Source organism: Callorhinus ursinus, unplaced genomic scaffold (assembly GCF_003265705.2).
Source record: "Callorhinus ursinus isolate GAN/ISIS: 27379988/994484 unplaced genomic scaffold, GSC_fseal_2.0 scaffold10, whole genome shotgun sequence".
Taxonomy (NCBI): Eukaryota; Metazoa; Chordata; class Mammalia; order Carnivora; family Otariidae; genus Callorhinus; species Callorhinus ursinus.
This window is the reverse complement of record NW_027397072.1, coordinates 65953568-65969083: the sequence shown is the minus strand read 5'-3', so window position 1 is coordinate 65969083 and position 15516 is coordinate 65953568. Positions and strand designations below refer to the sequence as shown.

The 15516-nt window shown below is 32.6% G+C and overlaps 1 protein-coding gene and 1 long non-coding RNA gene across 6 annotated transcripts in view; one reads left to right on the top strand and one right to left on the bottom strand.

Moving 5' to 3' along the window:
- The window catches only part of CCDC88A (coiled-coil domain containing 88A), a 116821-nt gene that overhangs the window by 28502 nt on the left and 72803 nt on the right, over positions 1–15516 (bottom strand). For all 5 annotated transcript variants that reach the window (XM_025868810.2, XM_025868811.2, XM_025868812.2 and 2 more), the window contains exons 14-19: positions 15040–15177; positions 12783–13853; positions 11257–11384; positions 8384–8525; positions 4905–5069; positions 284–445 (exon numbers count right to left, since the gene is read on the bottom strand). In XM_025868810.2, coding sequence (XP_025724595.1) covers positions 284–445; positions 4905–5069; positions 8384–8525; positions 11257–11384; positions 12783–13853; positions 15040–15177 — 1806 coding nt within the window. The remainder of the gene's footprint in view (positions 1–283; positions 446–4904; positions 5070–8383; positions 8526–11256; positions 11385–12782; positions 13854–15039; positions 15178–15516) is intronic.
- LOC141373621 (uncharacterized) overlaps positions 1–15516 on the top strand; it is a 36314-nt gene that overhangs the window by 11484 nt on the left and 9314 nt on the right. The window lies entirely within an intron of this gene.

Sequence of the window (15516 nt, the reverse complement as noted above, 5' to 3'; positions counted from 1 at the left end):
GCAGCTGCCCTGGCTCCACCACAGCCCTGGGCACTCCCGTAAATATTTTAAATAAAGATAAAGTTAGTTTTATTTTATTTACATCGTTGAGTGAATTTATTAGTTAATATTTAGAGGTTCTCATTTAAAAAAATGCTGATATCTGAAAGCCTGGCATAGCACTAAGTAGATATATTTAATTAAATTCACTCACTAAGAAACAATGTTACCATGTCTAGTTACCCTTATTTTAAGAGCATAATTCAAAAATTTGGCTGCATATCCCAAAATATTACATTACAACCTGAAGCTTTGCATTCTGGGTTTGAAGAGTAGTATTCTGCTCCTGTAACGACACTGTCTGCCTCTGAAGTGCAAGAATCTGAGCCTGCAAATTATTGTTCTGTGTCTCCAATTGTTTCAGTTGAGTTTTCAGTGCTTGTTTCTCTGCTTGCAGGGTAGCATTCTTAATAAAGAAAACACATATTTTAAAAAGTAACAAACATATTTCCGCTTAACAGATACAGAATTTTGTAACAACTATTACCATGAAAATAAAAAAAAAAATTCCAACAATCTTAAAAGACTTAAACAGTTCCCTTCTATCCCAAATTGTAAAAAGAGATGTAATCTAAGAGAAAGCAAGCGCTAAAACTAAAACCTTACTAGTGTGTCTCTATACTGTCTGCTTTATAATTTCCAAAAAAACAAAATATTCCATTTTCAATATATTAACACAAGAAACTAGAATGGGGTTGTTAGTTATATGGTTTTTGTTCTGTTCAAAAGTATGTGGGACTGTGTCTAGCTATGAAGTGCACATTTTCTAACTGCCCAAAGGCAAATATATATATATAGGTGAGTGCTGGTCCCAGGGGTAGCAGCAAAACTAATTATTTTAATAAACACAAATTTGGAAGAGAAGCAGGAACAATTTTAACCATGTGTTTAAAAAATTTAGTCCATAATTGACCTAACAGATGTTACATATTTTCTTTAGTGATTTTTTTCCCCCATGGTATAAAACACTCACTAAAATTCTATTTTATCTATAGGACTTCTGGAGCAAATCCAAACAAAACATACAATTTTCAATTCTTCCAGTACATTTGACCATATTTCAATTTTATAGTTAAACAGTGAATTACTATGCAAATCACAGTTCATTATTAATTTGACAGATATTAAAATGTTTGTCATGGATATTATATTTTCAGGATTACTTCTAAATAACATTTCATAAAAAATTAGCATAAAAAAGTATAAACAAAGAACCCTCTAGAAAACTGAAATAAAATGTTATATACCAAAAGGCCAGAATCTGTTGCATATAATTGCAATATTCATAAAAAGTTACAACTGAATCACAACATATCACCTTTATCATATCTACATAGGGGACAAAGAAATCATTCATTTTATAGGCTTTCAAAGTTACATATACTACATGGTCACTGTATAAAAGTGATTAAACCCATATATTTTATCACAAAATCAAGTTAGGAAGCAAAATGTTTTAAGACGTGTTTTGATATTTTAGTTCTCTTGTGTTCATTTATTCAAATAAAAAGGATGAAAAAATTTATACTGGAAAAATAATATGGAGCACTGATATTTTTATATACCATCTTGATACACCAAAAAGTGAACCATTTTTCACTTCATACATTAAGTGCTACTGTAGTTCAGCTCTTAAGAAACCAAAATGTACAAAGCTCTAATGACAAGTCTGGGTATGCCTACAGTAATAAGAAAAATTCCTATAGTCTATAAAGAACAAGAGAGTAGAAAGGGTATCTCACAGCAGGAAAAGATCTACAATGGAAAAGTTAGGAGGTCAGTAAATATACTGGCAAATGCACCAAAATTATCAGTCTAATAATATAAGACTAGCCATCTTTACAAACCATTATCCAAAATAAAATAGCTAAAAAATGACAACCAAGTAACTTTTTTCCAATAGAAATTTATAAAGGAAGTCAATGGGAAAAGAGATTTACCTTACAGAACTTTTACATGTCAGCCAAATTTTCTGAAATACAATTACTAATCCAAGTGATGGAGGTTTGTATCTATGTGCGCATATATATAAATATATATATGTAAATCACTGAATAATTAAAAATAGGTATTCATATATGGCTGATAAATAGATAAGATGTAAAATAGCTTGCTTATTAATAATTTAAAACATAAAAATTAAAATACTTCTTATTCTTTAACAAAAATTAAAAGGCTGATAACACCAAGTGTTTACCTAAAAAAATAGGTAATCTATTAGTGGAACTGAAAACTGATGTGAACTTCAAAGGCTAACATGATGATACCAGTCAAAATTACACACATACACACACACACACACATATATATACACACCTTTTGGCCTATCAATTCTGCCATCAGGAATTTATTACCCCATGAACGTATTATACATGGATTTTCACTGCAGCAAAATCTGATAATAACCTAAATGTTCATCAATTGGGATTTATTTAAATAAATTATGGTAATATCCACACTACAGAATATGTGGTTATTAAACAAAATGATATGATCTATAACTGCCTAAAATAGAGAGATCTCTAAGATAACATAATTGAAACATGCAAATAAGAATATTGTATAGCATGATTCCACAGATGTAAATTTGTAAAAGAAATATACTCCTAGACATACAAATGTCTAACAGACACATAAAAAGATGCTCAACATCACTCATCATCAGGGAAATACAAATCAAAACTACAATGAGATACTATTTCACACCTGCCAGAATGGTTAAAATTAACAACTCAGGAAACAACAGATGTTGGCAAGGATGCGGAGAAAGGGGAACCCTCTTACACTGTTGATGGGAATGCAAAGTGGTGCAGCCACTCTGGAAAACAGTATGGAGGTTCCTCAAAAAGTTATAGAACTACCCTATAATCCAGCAATTGTATTACTAGGTATTTACCCAAAGCAACACAAAAATACTGATTCGAAGGGATACATGCACTCTAACGTTTATAGCAGCATTATCCACAATAGCCAAATTATGGAAAGAGCCCAAATGTCCACCAAATGATGAATAAGGAAGTTGTGCTACATATGTATGCAATGGAATATTTTTCAGCCATAAAAAGAATGAAATCTTGCCATTTGCAACAACGAGGATGGAGCAAGACAGTATTATGCTAAGCAAAATAAGTCAGTCAGAGAAAGACAAATACCGTATGATTTTACTCACATGTGGAATTTAAGAAACGTTAACAGATGGACACAGGGGGTAAAAAAAGAGGCAAACCAGAAAGGTACTCTTAATTATACAGAACAAACTGAGGGTTACTGGAGGGGAGGTGGATGGAGGGATGGGTGATATGTGTGATGGGTATTAAGGAGGGCACTTGTGATGAGCACTGGGTGTTGTATGTAAGTGATGTAAATCCTACACCTGAAACTAATATTTCACTATATGTTAACTATCTGAAATTTAAATCTTGGAAGGAAAAAAAAGAAATATACTACTACATCTTCTTCTTTTTTTTTTTTTAATAAGTAGGCTCCAAGCCCAGAGTAGAGCCTAACACGGAGTCTGAACTCACAACCCTGAAATCAAGACCTGAGCTGAGATCAAGAGTCAGATGCTTAACCAACTGAGCCATCCAGGTGCCACAAAAGAAATATACTTCTATACACGGATAAGTCACAAACATTTTTCTGGGAAGACTGTTTACAGTGATTACTTCCGGATGAGAAAGTAGGAACCAACAGTGTAGGAGATTAATTTTTGGCATTATGGCTAAGTTCTCAATTCATGCTACATTAAAACATAATAACAACGACCACAACTATTTTACTTGTTAGTATATAAATTCCTTAAGCTAATTCATTTTTAAAGGATAAATGTTTGGTGAATTAGTTTGATTACCTTTTTTTGACAAATATTTCTCTAACTTATTCAGCGAATATTTACTGTATCAGCTATCTACCAGGCTTATTTTTACATACTGAAGGCACAGTGGTTAAAAAAAAAAAAAAAAAGATAAGCTCCTGCTGTCAAGGAGCTTTTTCCAGTAGACAACCAATAAATAAGTAATATAATTTCACTAGTGAGAAGTGCTAGGAAGAAACTAAGGCAGTGGCGTGACAGTGAATGGTTTAGGTTGAGAATAGCTACTCTACTGGGGGAAGGGGTCAGGAAAGACCTCTTGCAGGAGATATGTGATACGAAGCCTGAATGCCAGCCATGTGTTCCAGGTAGAAGATCCCAAAATAAATCTCTGGAAACAGGAACAAACAGAAAAGGCCACTATGACTACAATTGATTTACTTATATATGCCAGGCACTGTTTTGTGTTTCCCAGGTATCAACAGATAGTAATGATATCTCGAGATTATAAACAGAAGGGATGGAAGAGTGGTATGGTATAAGGCCAACAATATAGGCAGGGCAAAGTCAGGAATGATCTTATAGGACACTGAAAAATTTGGATTTTATTCTAACTGGAAGGGGAAGCCATTGAATATTTTAAGTAGAAAAATTACATGACTAGGATTATGTTTTAAAAAATAACTCTGGCTACTGTAGTAAGAATGGGTTAAACTGGGCCAGGAGTAGAAGGGGGGAAGCCAGCCAGTCAGAGGCTATTCTAATAATCCAAATGAGAGATAATGGTACCTTAAATGGTAGCAGCAACGATGGGACAGAAGTAGAAGGGCGTGGGTTACATTTTCACAACAGAGTTGACAAAGTTGGCTGATGGACTTATATGAGGGTGATGGAGAAAAGTAAATTAAATTATTAGTTGTTCACTCTTTTATTATAAAATAAATCAGTCAAGAAAGTATAAAACCAGATTAGATAAACTTTCTAAGTTATATATACAATGATACTTTACTTTAAAAAAAAAACCTTTTCCTACTAAAAATTTAAAAATACTTACATTTCTTTCTACTTCAATTAATCTGTCTTTAACTTTCAGAAGCTCTCTAGTTGTTTCTTGACTTTCTCGCTCCCATTTATTATCTTCACCAGAAGTTGGAGGAGAGCTCTGTACCATCCTTTCTTCATCTTGTCTCTGTTTAAGAGCTTCATAATTCTTTTTCACCTAAAATTTTATTTAAAATATGTTAATGGAGAGAAAAAGAATCACCAAAGTTATCACTTCTCACAATCAGACTCTGCAATGGTCTGGTGGATGTGAAAGACACTATTTAAAAATGTGATAAATAGTATGTATAATTATCATTACTATCATGATCACAATTTATGCTTTGTAAACTACAAATCCTTTTCTCCTAGAAAATATTAAATATACTCTGCTTATGTGCCATTCTCCAGTAATATATTATGTAATTTCAGATCCTGTTGTTTATAATCTAAGGAATAGATTAACTGGACATAGACATGTTGCTAAATATTAATAATTATTTTTTGACCCATCTATAGCTGCATTTAGAAATTTCAGAAATCCCCATGTAAAGGACAAATGAAGACCTGACATACATAATAATTCCTTCTAAAAAGATACCTAAAGCTGAGGAATATCTATATATGTCTACCCTTTTAAGAAGGATATGTTGCCCAGAATGAGCTATATTAATAGATAAATTGATGACTTCTTTATTCAGATCCTAACCCATATATTATTACTGTAATTTATTTAATAAAAAGTGGGCAATCCAAGGATTTATCTTACCCAGGGTTTTCTGGTGTGATTACAACCAAATCCTACTTTAAGAGAGTCAACTCAAAACTAAGAACTTGGTCATCCTACATTACCAAAATTACTGATTAACTTAATAGCTCTCTTCAATTTAAGCTGATTATTATTATACTTCTCTTAAATCATTAGTTTATATTAGGAGACATTTATCACAAATTTCTAAATTAAAACCCAAACTTTACATTAAGGCAAAAATATAAATGTCTAAAATAATTCAGTATCTAAAGCAAACCTTAAGAAAGTTTATGACTCAACAATAAGCTTTGCTACTACTGAGTTAGAAAATGATGTGAGACTAGAGAAAAAAGAAGCCCAAAACAGAATATAATTTAAAGCTTGGCTGAGTGATCTAACAGGTGTTCTGGGATCCTAATTTTCCAGGTTTTTTAAAATTTTAATACCCTAATAACAGATGAGTGACATCATTTCCAGTCTCCTATTTTACATTAATTTCCCACAGGGTCTTTTCTCTAGGCTTATAAAGACTATAGACATATGCCATTATTTTTTTTTTAAATTTTTTTTATTTATTTATTGAGAGAGAGAGAGAGAATGGTAGAGCATGAGAGGGAAGAAGGTCAGAGAGAGGCAGACTCCCCGCTGAGCAGGGAGCCCGATACGGGACTCGATCCTGGGACTCCAGGATCATGACCTGAGCCGAAGGCAGTCGCTTAACCAACTGAGCCACCCAGGCACCCCTAGACATATGCCATTATTAAAGAAGGGGAGTTGAGAATAAAACTCAAAGCTTCTTATTTTTAGCCCATTGTTCTTACAACTGAGTTTCAAAAATGGTCCCTTTACCTTATGTATCCACAGAATCTCTAATTTATGTTCACATAAAAAATGACATATTTTCCATCGAGGTTTCTTAGAGGCAGCATATAGGTGGGTCTTGCCTTTTAATCTAATTTATTAATCTCTGCCTTTCAAATGAGATGTTTAGAACTTTTATATTTAATGTGATTATTGATCTGGTGTGTTTTAAAACTGCCATTTTGCTATTTGTCCAATCTGTACTTTTGTTCCTCATTTTTTTCTTTTTTTGTTTTTTGGATTTTTTTGTAATTCTATTTTATCTCCTTTGCTGGCATATTAGCTATACCTTTTTGTCATGCTATTTTAGCAATTACTTCAGGCCTTCAACTCATATTTAACTTTCATAGTCCTCAAGTGATATACCTCTTCACATATAGTATTAAAAGCACAGTCTAATTTCAGTTTTATGGCAGCCTAATTTCCTGTTTATGGCAGGGAGCTAGTCTAATAGTTATGCCAAAATGGCTGGAAGTGGGAAACAATGATGAAATTTTAAATCTCTGCAGACTTGAAATGCATATATACCAACCCATACCCAAACTGGCTGAGTAGCTTCATGAAGTTGACTTTCTTTGCAACCTAGATACTGCAGATTAATTAAATCTGGCACCAAATTTTACTTTATTTTTTGGATAATCCTTCATGTTAACTAAGCAAAATTCTAGAACTTCTTCCGTAACAATATATGTTTCATGGTTACAAATACAAAAATGATGGTGTGGGCAAATGGGGAACAAAACCTTTTTCCTTTTCTGTATGAGAAATTCATCTTTGGTAATTGTGTTCTTAGAAACCTGAAAAAATTGGAATGTTCTGTGTTACCAGGCAAGATTGCATATGAGAAAAATGACCCAACTGGTAAATTATATTTAGACTGTAAGAATTATAAATACCTAATAGGAAGCCATATCTTTAAACTTCTCTGAGCGCAGCAACTCTTAAAACTAGTGTATCCACTGTGGAGATCTTCTGTCTATGCCTTCAGAGTTTTGTAAGAGATGATGACTACTATAGAGCATGGAGTCTCAAAAGACAGGGCAGCTCCTGCAGGCTCAATGTGAATCTCATCGTCTTGCACCTGAATTGTCATCTGGTGGGAATATGACTTTCAGGCAACTATAAGAGGAACCCATGACAGTGCCCTGCTATATACTGTATTTCCAACAGTGTTCTGAATCAAATGGTTCTAAATGAGACCCAAAGTAATCTTCTCAATCCAAATGTTTAGTTGATTGTAAAACCACTCCTGGTGGTACTATAGAGATGATAAAAGGGGGAAAAAAAACCCAGAACATGATTCTACCTATATCTACCATATACTAATCCTAGGGAAGGGACAAGCCCCTTTGATTTAAATCTATTTATGTAAGGGAAAACAGACAGTTGCTCCTGCCTTATTTCACAAAATAATTCCAAATATCACAAGACAGTGGATCTAGGAGAAAACCTCAAATTAATGAGATCAAGTGCTTTCATATACCACACATACTATTTCCCTCTACTTGGTATCCTCATACCCGTATCTTTGCCCATCAAACTTATACCTGGATTTTCAATCAAAGTGTGTCAAAGTGAAGTGTCAGTATCACATTGAGAGCTTTTCTACATAGAGTAAGACTGCCTCTTCCCCATCCCATTCCCACCAAACTGATAGGTCTCTAACTGCATGGAGGACATATGCACAGGAAAAAGAATTAGATAAATTACAGTGTATAAACAAAATATAGTTTGTCATAAAATGACCAAGATCTGTTACTCTCAAATTTAAGAAAAAGGAATAGACAGAATATCAATGATGTTGCTTTTTTGTTTTCTTACTTTAGACTTTTCTGCCCAAATATTTGACAATTAAAATTCTTTCCAGGGAAATCACTTACTGTTTTAAGTTCTTGGCGCAACTGCTGGTTATAATTTGTGGATTCTTCTAATCGAGCTTCTAAAGCAGCAATTTTTTCTTCTTTTATTTCAAGGGACTTCTTTAGAGTGGATTCTAATTTTGATTCCAAAAGTTTGTACCTACTATCCAAGTACAAAAATAACATAGTTCATCATTGGAGGCAGATGTGAATGTCAATATTTTAGTTATCTTTTCGAATGGTGGGTTCATAAATATATTTGTAAATTAAATATTTTTTACAGAAAGGACAGTGCATGAATACAGTTTGAGAGTCAATCACAGACTATGGATTATGATGAATTCTTACACCTGAGAACCTTGATAATTAAACCAAATAAAAAAGTAAAGTACATACATGAGAAATTTTATCACATTCTGCCTTTTACTCTAATTAATTTGTATATATATGTTTTCTGCTCAACCAATTTTTAAGTTCATTAAGAACAGAGAACAAATGTCATTAATTTTGGTATTGGCTTGAGTAAAGAGACATTTTTAAAGCATTTAATGAATCTAACTTTGAATATGTTGAATGTGTGATGATGCCTGAGTTGCTTCTAGACTGTCTAGACAGAGATGTCCACTAAGCGGAGAATAATGTGGCTATCAGGTAAGATGGTGGATGGCAATGCAGAGCATTCAGAATAAATGATTAAGAGGCCTAAGAACATAACCCTAGGAAACTATATTTAGAGAAGTTATAGGAAAAGAGCTGTTAAAAGAAAAAGACAAGAGTGACTGCTTAGCACTCTATTTGTAACTCTACCACTAAATTTACTTTGTTGCATTTTATCTATTTATACATGCAAACCCACAACTTAGACTATCTATTCCTTGATGGCAAGAATATCTTAATTGTATCTTAAAAGGGTCAGAGGGAATGACATCAATGAGAAAGATGAAAAGGTTATACTAATAATTAGGGACATAATCTAAGATTAGAGGTAAAGACAGATGCAGATACACATAAAATCCAAGATGGAGGGGATGGAATGTTAAAGGAATTTATGTCTGTGAGCTTTTATTTTCCTTGTGACACTAAGGCTAACTTAATGGTTGAGAAAGAAGCCAGTGTAGTGGCTTAAGACACTTCTTTTACTGATCTACCAAATTTGATCATGGATGATCTCAATTCCAGTTCTTAAAAAAACTTAGTTCAATATATACCCTTAGCTCCATTTCTAATGCTTTCATTAGATACATAAATGTGTAGATTAATGAATGCATCATATCTTGCCTAGATTATTTCAATAGCTTCCTAACCGGTCTCTGTGCCTCCAATTTGCCCCTTTTTTGTTTGTTTTAAAGATTTATTTGAGAGAGGGGGCAGAGAAGGACAGAGGGAGAGAGAGAATCTCAAGCAGACTCCCCACTGAGCTTGGAGCCGGATGCAGGGCTCTGAGATCATGACAACAGCCAAAATCAAGAGTTGGAAGCTTAAACGACTGAGCCACCCAGGCATCCCTGCCCTTTTTCTAATCCATCTTTCATGTCACTCTAAGAATTACTCAGCATATCTCTGTGCTTTATTTCCATGGAATGCCCTTCTCCATCATTTCTACCTTGCAAATTTCAGTCATTCTTTAAGGTTCAGCTGAAGCATTATCATTTCCTTCATGCTGGATGATCAGGAGATGATAAGAGCTCAATTAACACTGACAAGCTGTTTGAATTAAGGTTTGGGAAGGGGTGCCAAATAATATGAAGTACTCATCTACAGCTGGGTTCTAAGAGGGTCAGTTAGGGTAGCTACATGGTGTACTGTTTTTTTCTCCCCTCTACTAAATGTCTTACATATGACAGGTAATAAATCTGTGTGAAAAAAGAAGTGATGCATATTTAGTATCTATATTAAGAGGTAGTCAACTCAATTGGCCCTTAACTATTTAACTCAAATAAAAATAGTTTCTCATGAAATAGCTGTATGATTAATCCAATTATGGTTGCTTGAATCCATTGTTAGAATGAATGCCTCAAATTATTTCTATTTGTTATTACAGAATTATTAATCTATTCTATTAACTGAATATTTTCAAAATTACATAAACAAAACCCATATAATCAGCATTAATTTTTCCTATATACATTTATTTAATATAGAATATAAATACTAGAACATTAATAGTGAGTAGACAATAAGATACAAATTATATTACAAAAATTTCAATGAATTAAGATCTAGTCTACATAAAACAATATTTTTAACAATACATACTTCTAGTCTAGCTGGAATCACATGGCTGACTGGATGCTAAACAGTAGACTACTTGAAATCTGTCTGACAGACTGTAATTACCATGGAGAATAAAAATTTTTAAGCTTGTATTGATCATTCTCAAAATTAAAGGGTGTATAATTTTTTGTTTGTCAAGCCTTATTTTTCCATGTTATTTTTATACCTTAATTACCTCAGTGTATTTTCCTTTGTTTCATACTTCTCCTCCACCTCTCTTTAAGTCTACTTTAGCACACAAATGAAAGAACTAAGGCATTTAAGCACTTGATTCGAATAAAAACTAACTTTATATTTCAAGAGGGAAGGGTTTGTTTGTTGTTAATGTCTCATTCTACTTTCATAGGTAATTACAGCCTCTGGTCTTCTGCTACCTGGGTGGCATCCTGTTTTCCTATTATGTAACTATTTATAGTAATATTTTAGCATTTTTTCTTTTATCAATATTAGGTTGTATTTATCTGGGTTTTTACTTTTTTTTTCTTATAGAACTTTCTCTATGGGAAGAAAGGAACCAGAAACAGGGTGAAATACATAAATATTCTGTAGTTAGTACAGGAAAGAATGAGCAAAAAGATAACAATAATTTCAACTTTTTGCCAAATAGACTTAATACTTACCTGTCATCAGTACTTTGCTCATCATGTAAGAGTCGCTCTTTATTTAATCCTATCTTCTCAAGCTCATGAGTTAATTTTTCAAGATCATTATTCATTTGTTGAGTCTTCAATTTTTCACTTACCAAATCCTTATTTTAAAAGGAATGCAAAACTCACATAAGTGTCATGACCATGAACATCTAACAAATTAAGCCAAGACTGTAACTACCACTATCCAGGAATACATATTAATTCAAACCAGGAATACAGAAACGTTGTTGTTGAATTTTTCCTTCATCAATAAAAAGTAGTTAAGCAACAAAATAACCTAGTTCAAACAATATGGTTTTCCTTTTTTGTTTTTTTGCTAATATTTAACTTTTTGTGTTAAAAACTAAAAGGAAAAACTCTTTACTTGTGAACACTTTAGGTTTGAAAACTGTGAGAAAAGAGATACATATCCATTAACTTTTTAATAATGAGCTAGGACTTTAGTGCATATTTCTTCCTATGAAAATATGCTGGATGCAGCACCCTTCTTACACCACAAGCACCCATCTGCCAGCGGAAGAGCCCTAAGATACTGATATGAAGAAATAGGGCACATTCTTAGAAGTTCAGACACAAGGAACCTGTCATTCATGACTGTAGGACTGTACAACAGAGAAGAAAGCCAAAAAGTTAATAATGGGTCCCTCTCAATGTCTCTTTAGCAGAAATGCAGACTTCCCAATATGACTTTCTGCCAGAAGGCTAACAAACTTTTTAACTCAACTTAAAGGTTTACCATGTATAGTATAGCATAGGGATAGCAAAAAACAGCCAAGCATGCTGTCTTCTAATCTACACTGTTTCACAGGACCTACTGCCAATCAACTTCTGAAAGTTTCACAGCTCTTCTCAACACACAAATCCAAGCAACTAAAAATTGTTCAGTGTTGACCTGATTTGCATTCTCAGGCTTAGATGTCAAAATTCATTGGGTTTTGGAGTCTGAAAGATCTGGACTTGATTCCAGTAATCCAATTTTGCCATTTATTAGCTGTGTGATCCTGAGTAAGTTACTTAATGTCTCTAACGCTTTCTTATCTAATGGAAATAGTATCTATAGAGGATTAGTTGTAAAAATTATAGAAATATACATAAATACAACTTATGAAGCCCTTAGCCCAGTACTTGGCACATAGTTAGCATTCAGTAAATAGTAGCTATCATGCTTCCTATTATATGTTAGCATTTAGTAACAGTCTTGATCAAATATTTTAATATTATTTTGAAACAAAATATAAAATTACAATGTAGTAAGTGAGATACCGCATGGAAATCTTATTACTATACTATAATATCTTAAAAAATAAAATTTACATGTACTTCTTGGTGTAACAAAAGTAGGAAACTTAGGAACTGTTTCTAGTTCTAATTCCAAATTTCTACTTTGAACCATAAACAGATGATGCAAATTTCTGATGGGTTCCAATAAAACTTAACAAAGCCCTCAATTAAAAATATAAAAAGAATTTGCCTTAAATTTAGGTAACTATATTTACCTCTCGTAATGTAACCAAAGTTTTTATATCAATAGTTGCTCTTTTCACAAGCTCCTTATTTTCTTTCTCTAATTCTTTCAGACGAATACAGGATTCTTTATAAATACTGATCTCTTTGAAAAGAGTTTTGTTTTCTTTTTCTAAATTTCCAATTTTCACATTATTTTCTTCTAATGTGGTATCTTTTATTTCTGCTTGTTGTCGGAGTCTTTTATTTTCCTTCTCCAGTTGTTTCTTATCCTTTTCCAGTTGAGAAGTCTCTTGCTCTAATGATTTATTTTCTTTTTCTAGCTGTTCTAGTCTTTTGCTAGATATTTTTAACTCTTCTAGGTTTTTCTGCAATGTTTGATTTTCCACCTCTAAGTCTTGTAGTTCACTCTCTAATTGCTGAATCTTTTTATTGCTGTTTTCTAGAGCTTTCTGTAGCCTTTGGTTTTCTGTATCTAAACCCTGGTAGCTAACTTCTAAGCGTTCTGTCTTCTTGAAGGATGCTTTCATGAGTTCCAAACCCTTCTTAAGTTGCTCTTTTTCACTTTCTAGTTCTTTATTTTCTAGTTGTAGCTGAGCCATTTTCATGCTTGCACATTTCAAAGATTCCACATTCCTTCGGAGTTCTAAGTTTTCCTCATCTAGTTGGGAATTCTCTTTTTCTAGGGATTCTAACTGAAAAGTAAGGTTTTTAAAGCTATCCAATGTTTTTTTTAATTTCCTATTTTCTCTTTCTAGCTCTGAATTTTCTTGTTCTAAGGCCTCAATTTTTTCACAAGTAATTTTTAAGTTGGTTATCTTTTTCTGTAACAATTCATTTTCTTTCTCAAGATGATGCAACTCATTTTCAAGTTCTTCTGCTCGTTCTCCTTTTTCTTTATAATGTTCCAATTCTTTTCTAATTTGTCTTTTTTCAAACTCAATCTTGCTTAGCTTGCTACTTGTTTCCTTGATCGATTCATGGAGAATTTTATTTTCTTTTTCAATATCTTTCACCCTTGCTTCAGCACTTATCTGGGAGCGCTGCCTTAAGGAAGACACAGTTTGATTCAGATGTTCATTTTCCTGTTCCAATATTTTAATCTAATTAACAAAGAACAAAAGAGAAAATTAAAAACTTATTTGAGCATAAACTAAATATTTTAAATTACAGTTTTTCCTTTCTAAAAAATAACAAGGAAATTGGAACATAAAAGGGTGCTAATTTCTATCTTACTCTTAATTCTGACAAATATTTACCGAGAGACCCCTGTGTACATGTACTGCCAGGTCATTAAAGTTCTTCCTTTAGGGAGTTCATAATGTAAAGAAATGGTTGGGAGAGATGTATCTAATATTAATCAAAGTGATCTTCAGATTATTCACAGTTACAGGTTTCAAATTCAAATAAGAACACAGGTGAAATGTACACACATATCTCTTTGTGAATACAGCTTTTATTTTCTTTAAATAAATTTTGCAATGCATATACACAGTGGGTTCTTAATAAATATTGCTATATTTATATGTGTATATGTGGGTGTGTACTCATTCCCCTAAGAATTCTAATTTGGAAACATCAAAATAACAAAATCCTCTAGTACGCTTGAAAACTAATCCATCCAATTTATATCATGGCGTGATTCTGTGGTTCTCAAAAGTCAGTGTTAAATAGTCCCTGAGAACCCTGTAAAAATACAGATTTATGCTTAGCTTTAGAATTTTTATTCTGTAGCTCTATAGAAACCTCTATTTTTACAGGTAGCCTGAGGACTATACCTGGATAATATAAAAAAAAAAAATCATTTTACTTCTAAAAAAGTAACAGAACTTTAACATAGCAAGTCAATCAATATATCCAGTTCTCAGTTTCCTAGAACATAAAATGAGAAAGACGAATAAACACTGGAAAGCAAATGAGAATGCATCCTAGAGGTAGCAACCACATCTTCCTCTTAAGCAGGGTTGGAGTACAGCTGCATTTTCCCCCAACTCCACTCAGGAACTTTATAATCTTCAGTCCTATTCTACAGACACTTGGAAAGCACAGGTAACTGCAAAATTTTATACCAGATAATTATTAAGCATACTGGCCATTTAAAAAATTCTAAGCTTTCCCTCAACTTTCCTAAAATACATAAGATATAAAATGAAGTAAAACCATAGTTACTCTAAAATTTAAGCAATTCTAAAATATTTTCCTTTTATGAACATTTTTGTTTGCCTAAACTTTAAAATAACTTTTGTTAATGCATTTTAAAGTATACTGCTTAACAGGAAATTTATGAACCTGTCTCTCTGAATTTTCTCTAAGTGTTTCAATTGTTTTTTCAAGCTGAGCTTTCTCCTTCATTAGATCCTTGCTTAAATTCTGACAGTTCTGAAGACTTTGCTTTTCTTGAATAATTTCATTTTCAAGAATTTCAACCTAGAGAAATTAAATAAAAAAACAATGTGTCATTCAATATTTTACAACAGTGCAAACATGTCAAAAGATAATTTTCAAATAAAAAATTAAATACAGTTTTAACACTCAAATGGTGAAATTTAAGAACTGAGTAGAGAAATTCAAGTAATAGTCCATGCTACTTTTAGCAGCTGTATAAAAAATGCAGACATGACTGTCTTTCTTAACCTGTGCATCTTTGAAGGGTACATTTGTACTTCTAAACACAAAGATAAATCCAAATGAATATATGATAATTATGTGCTTTATGAAGACCGTACAAATCTTATTGAAAGACTCTTCTGGCTTGAGGAGATTTAT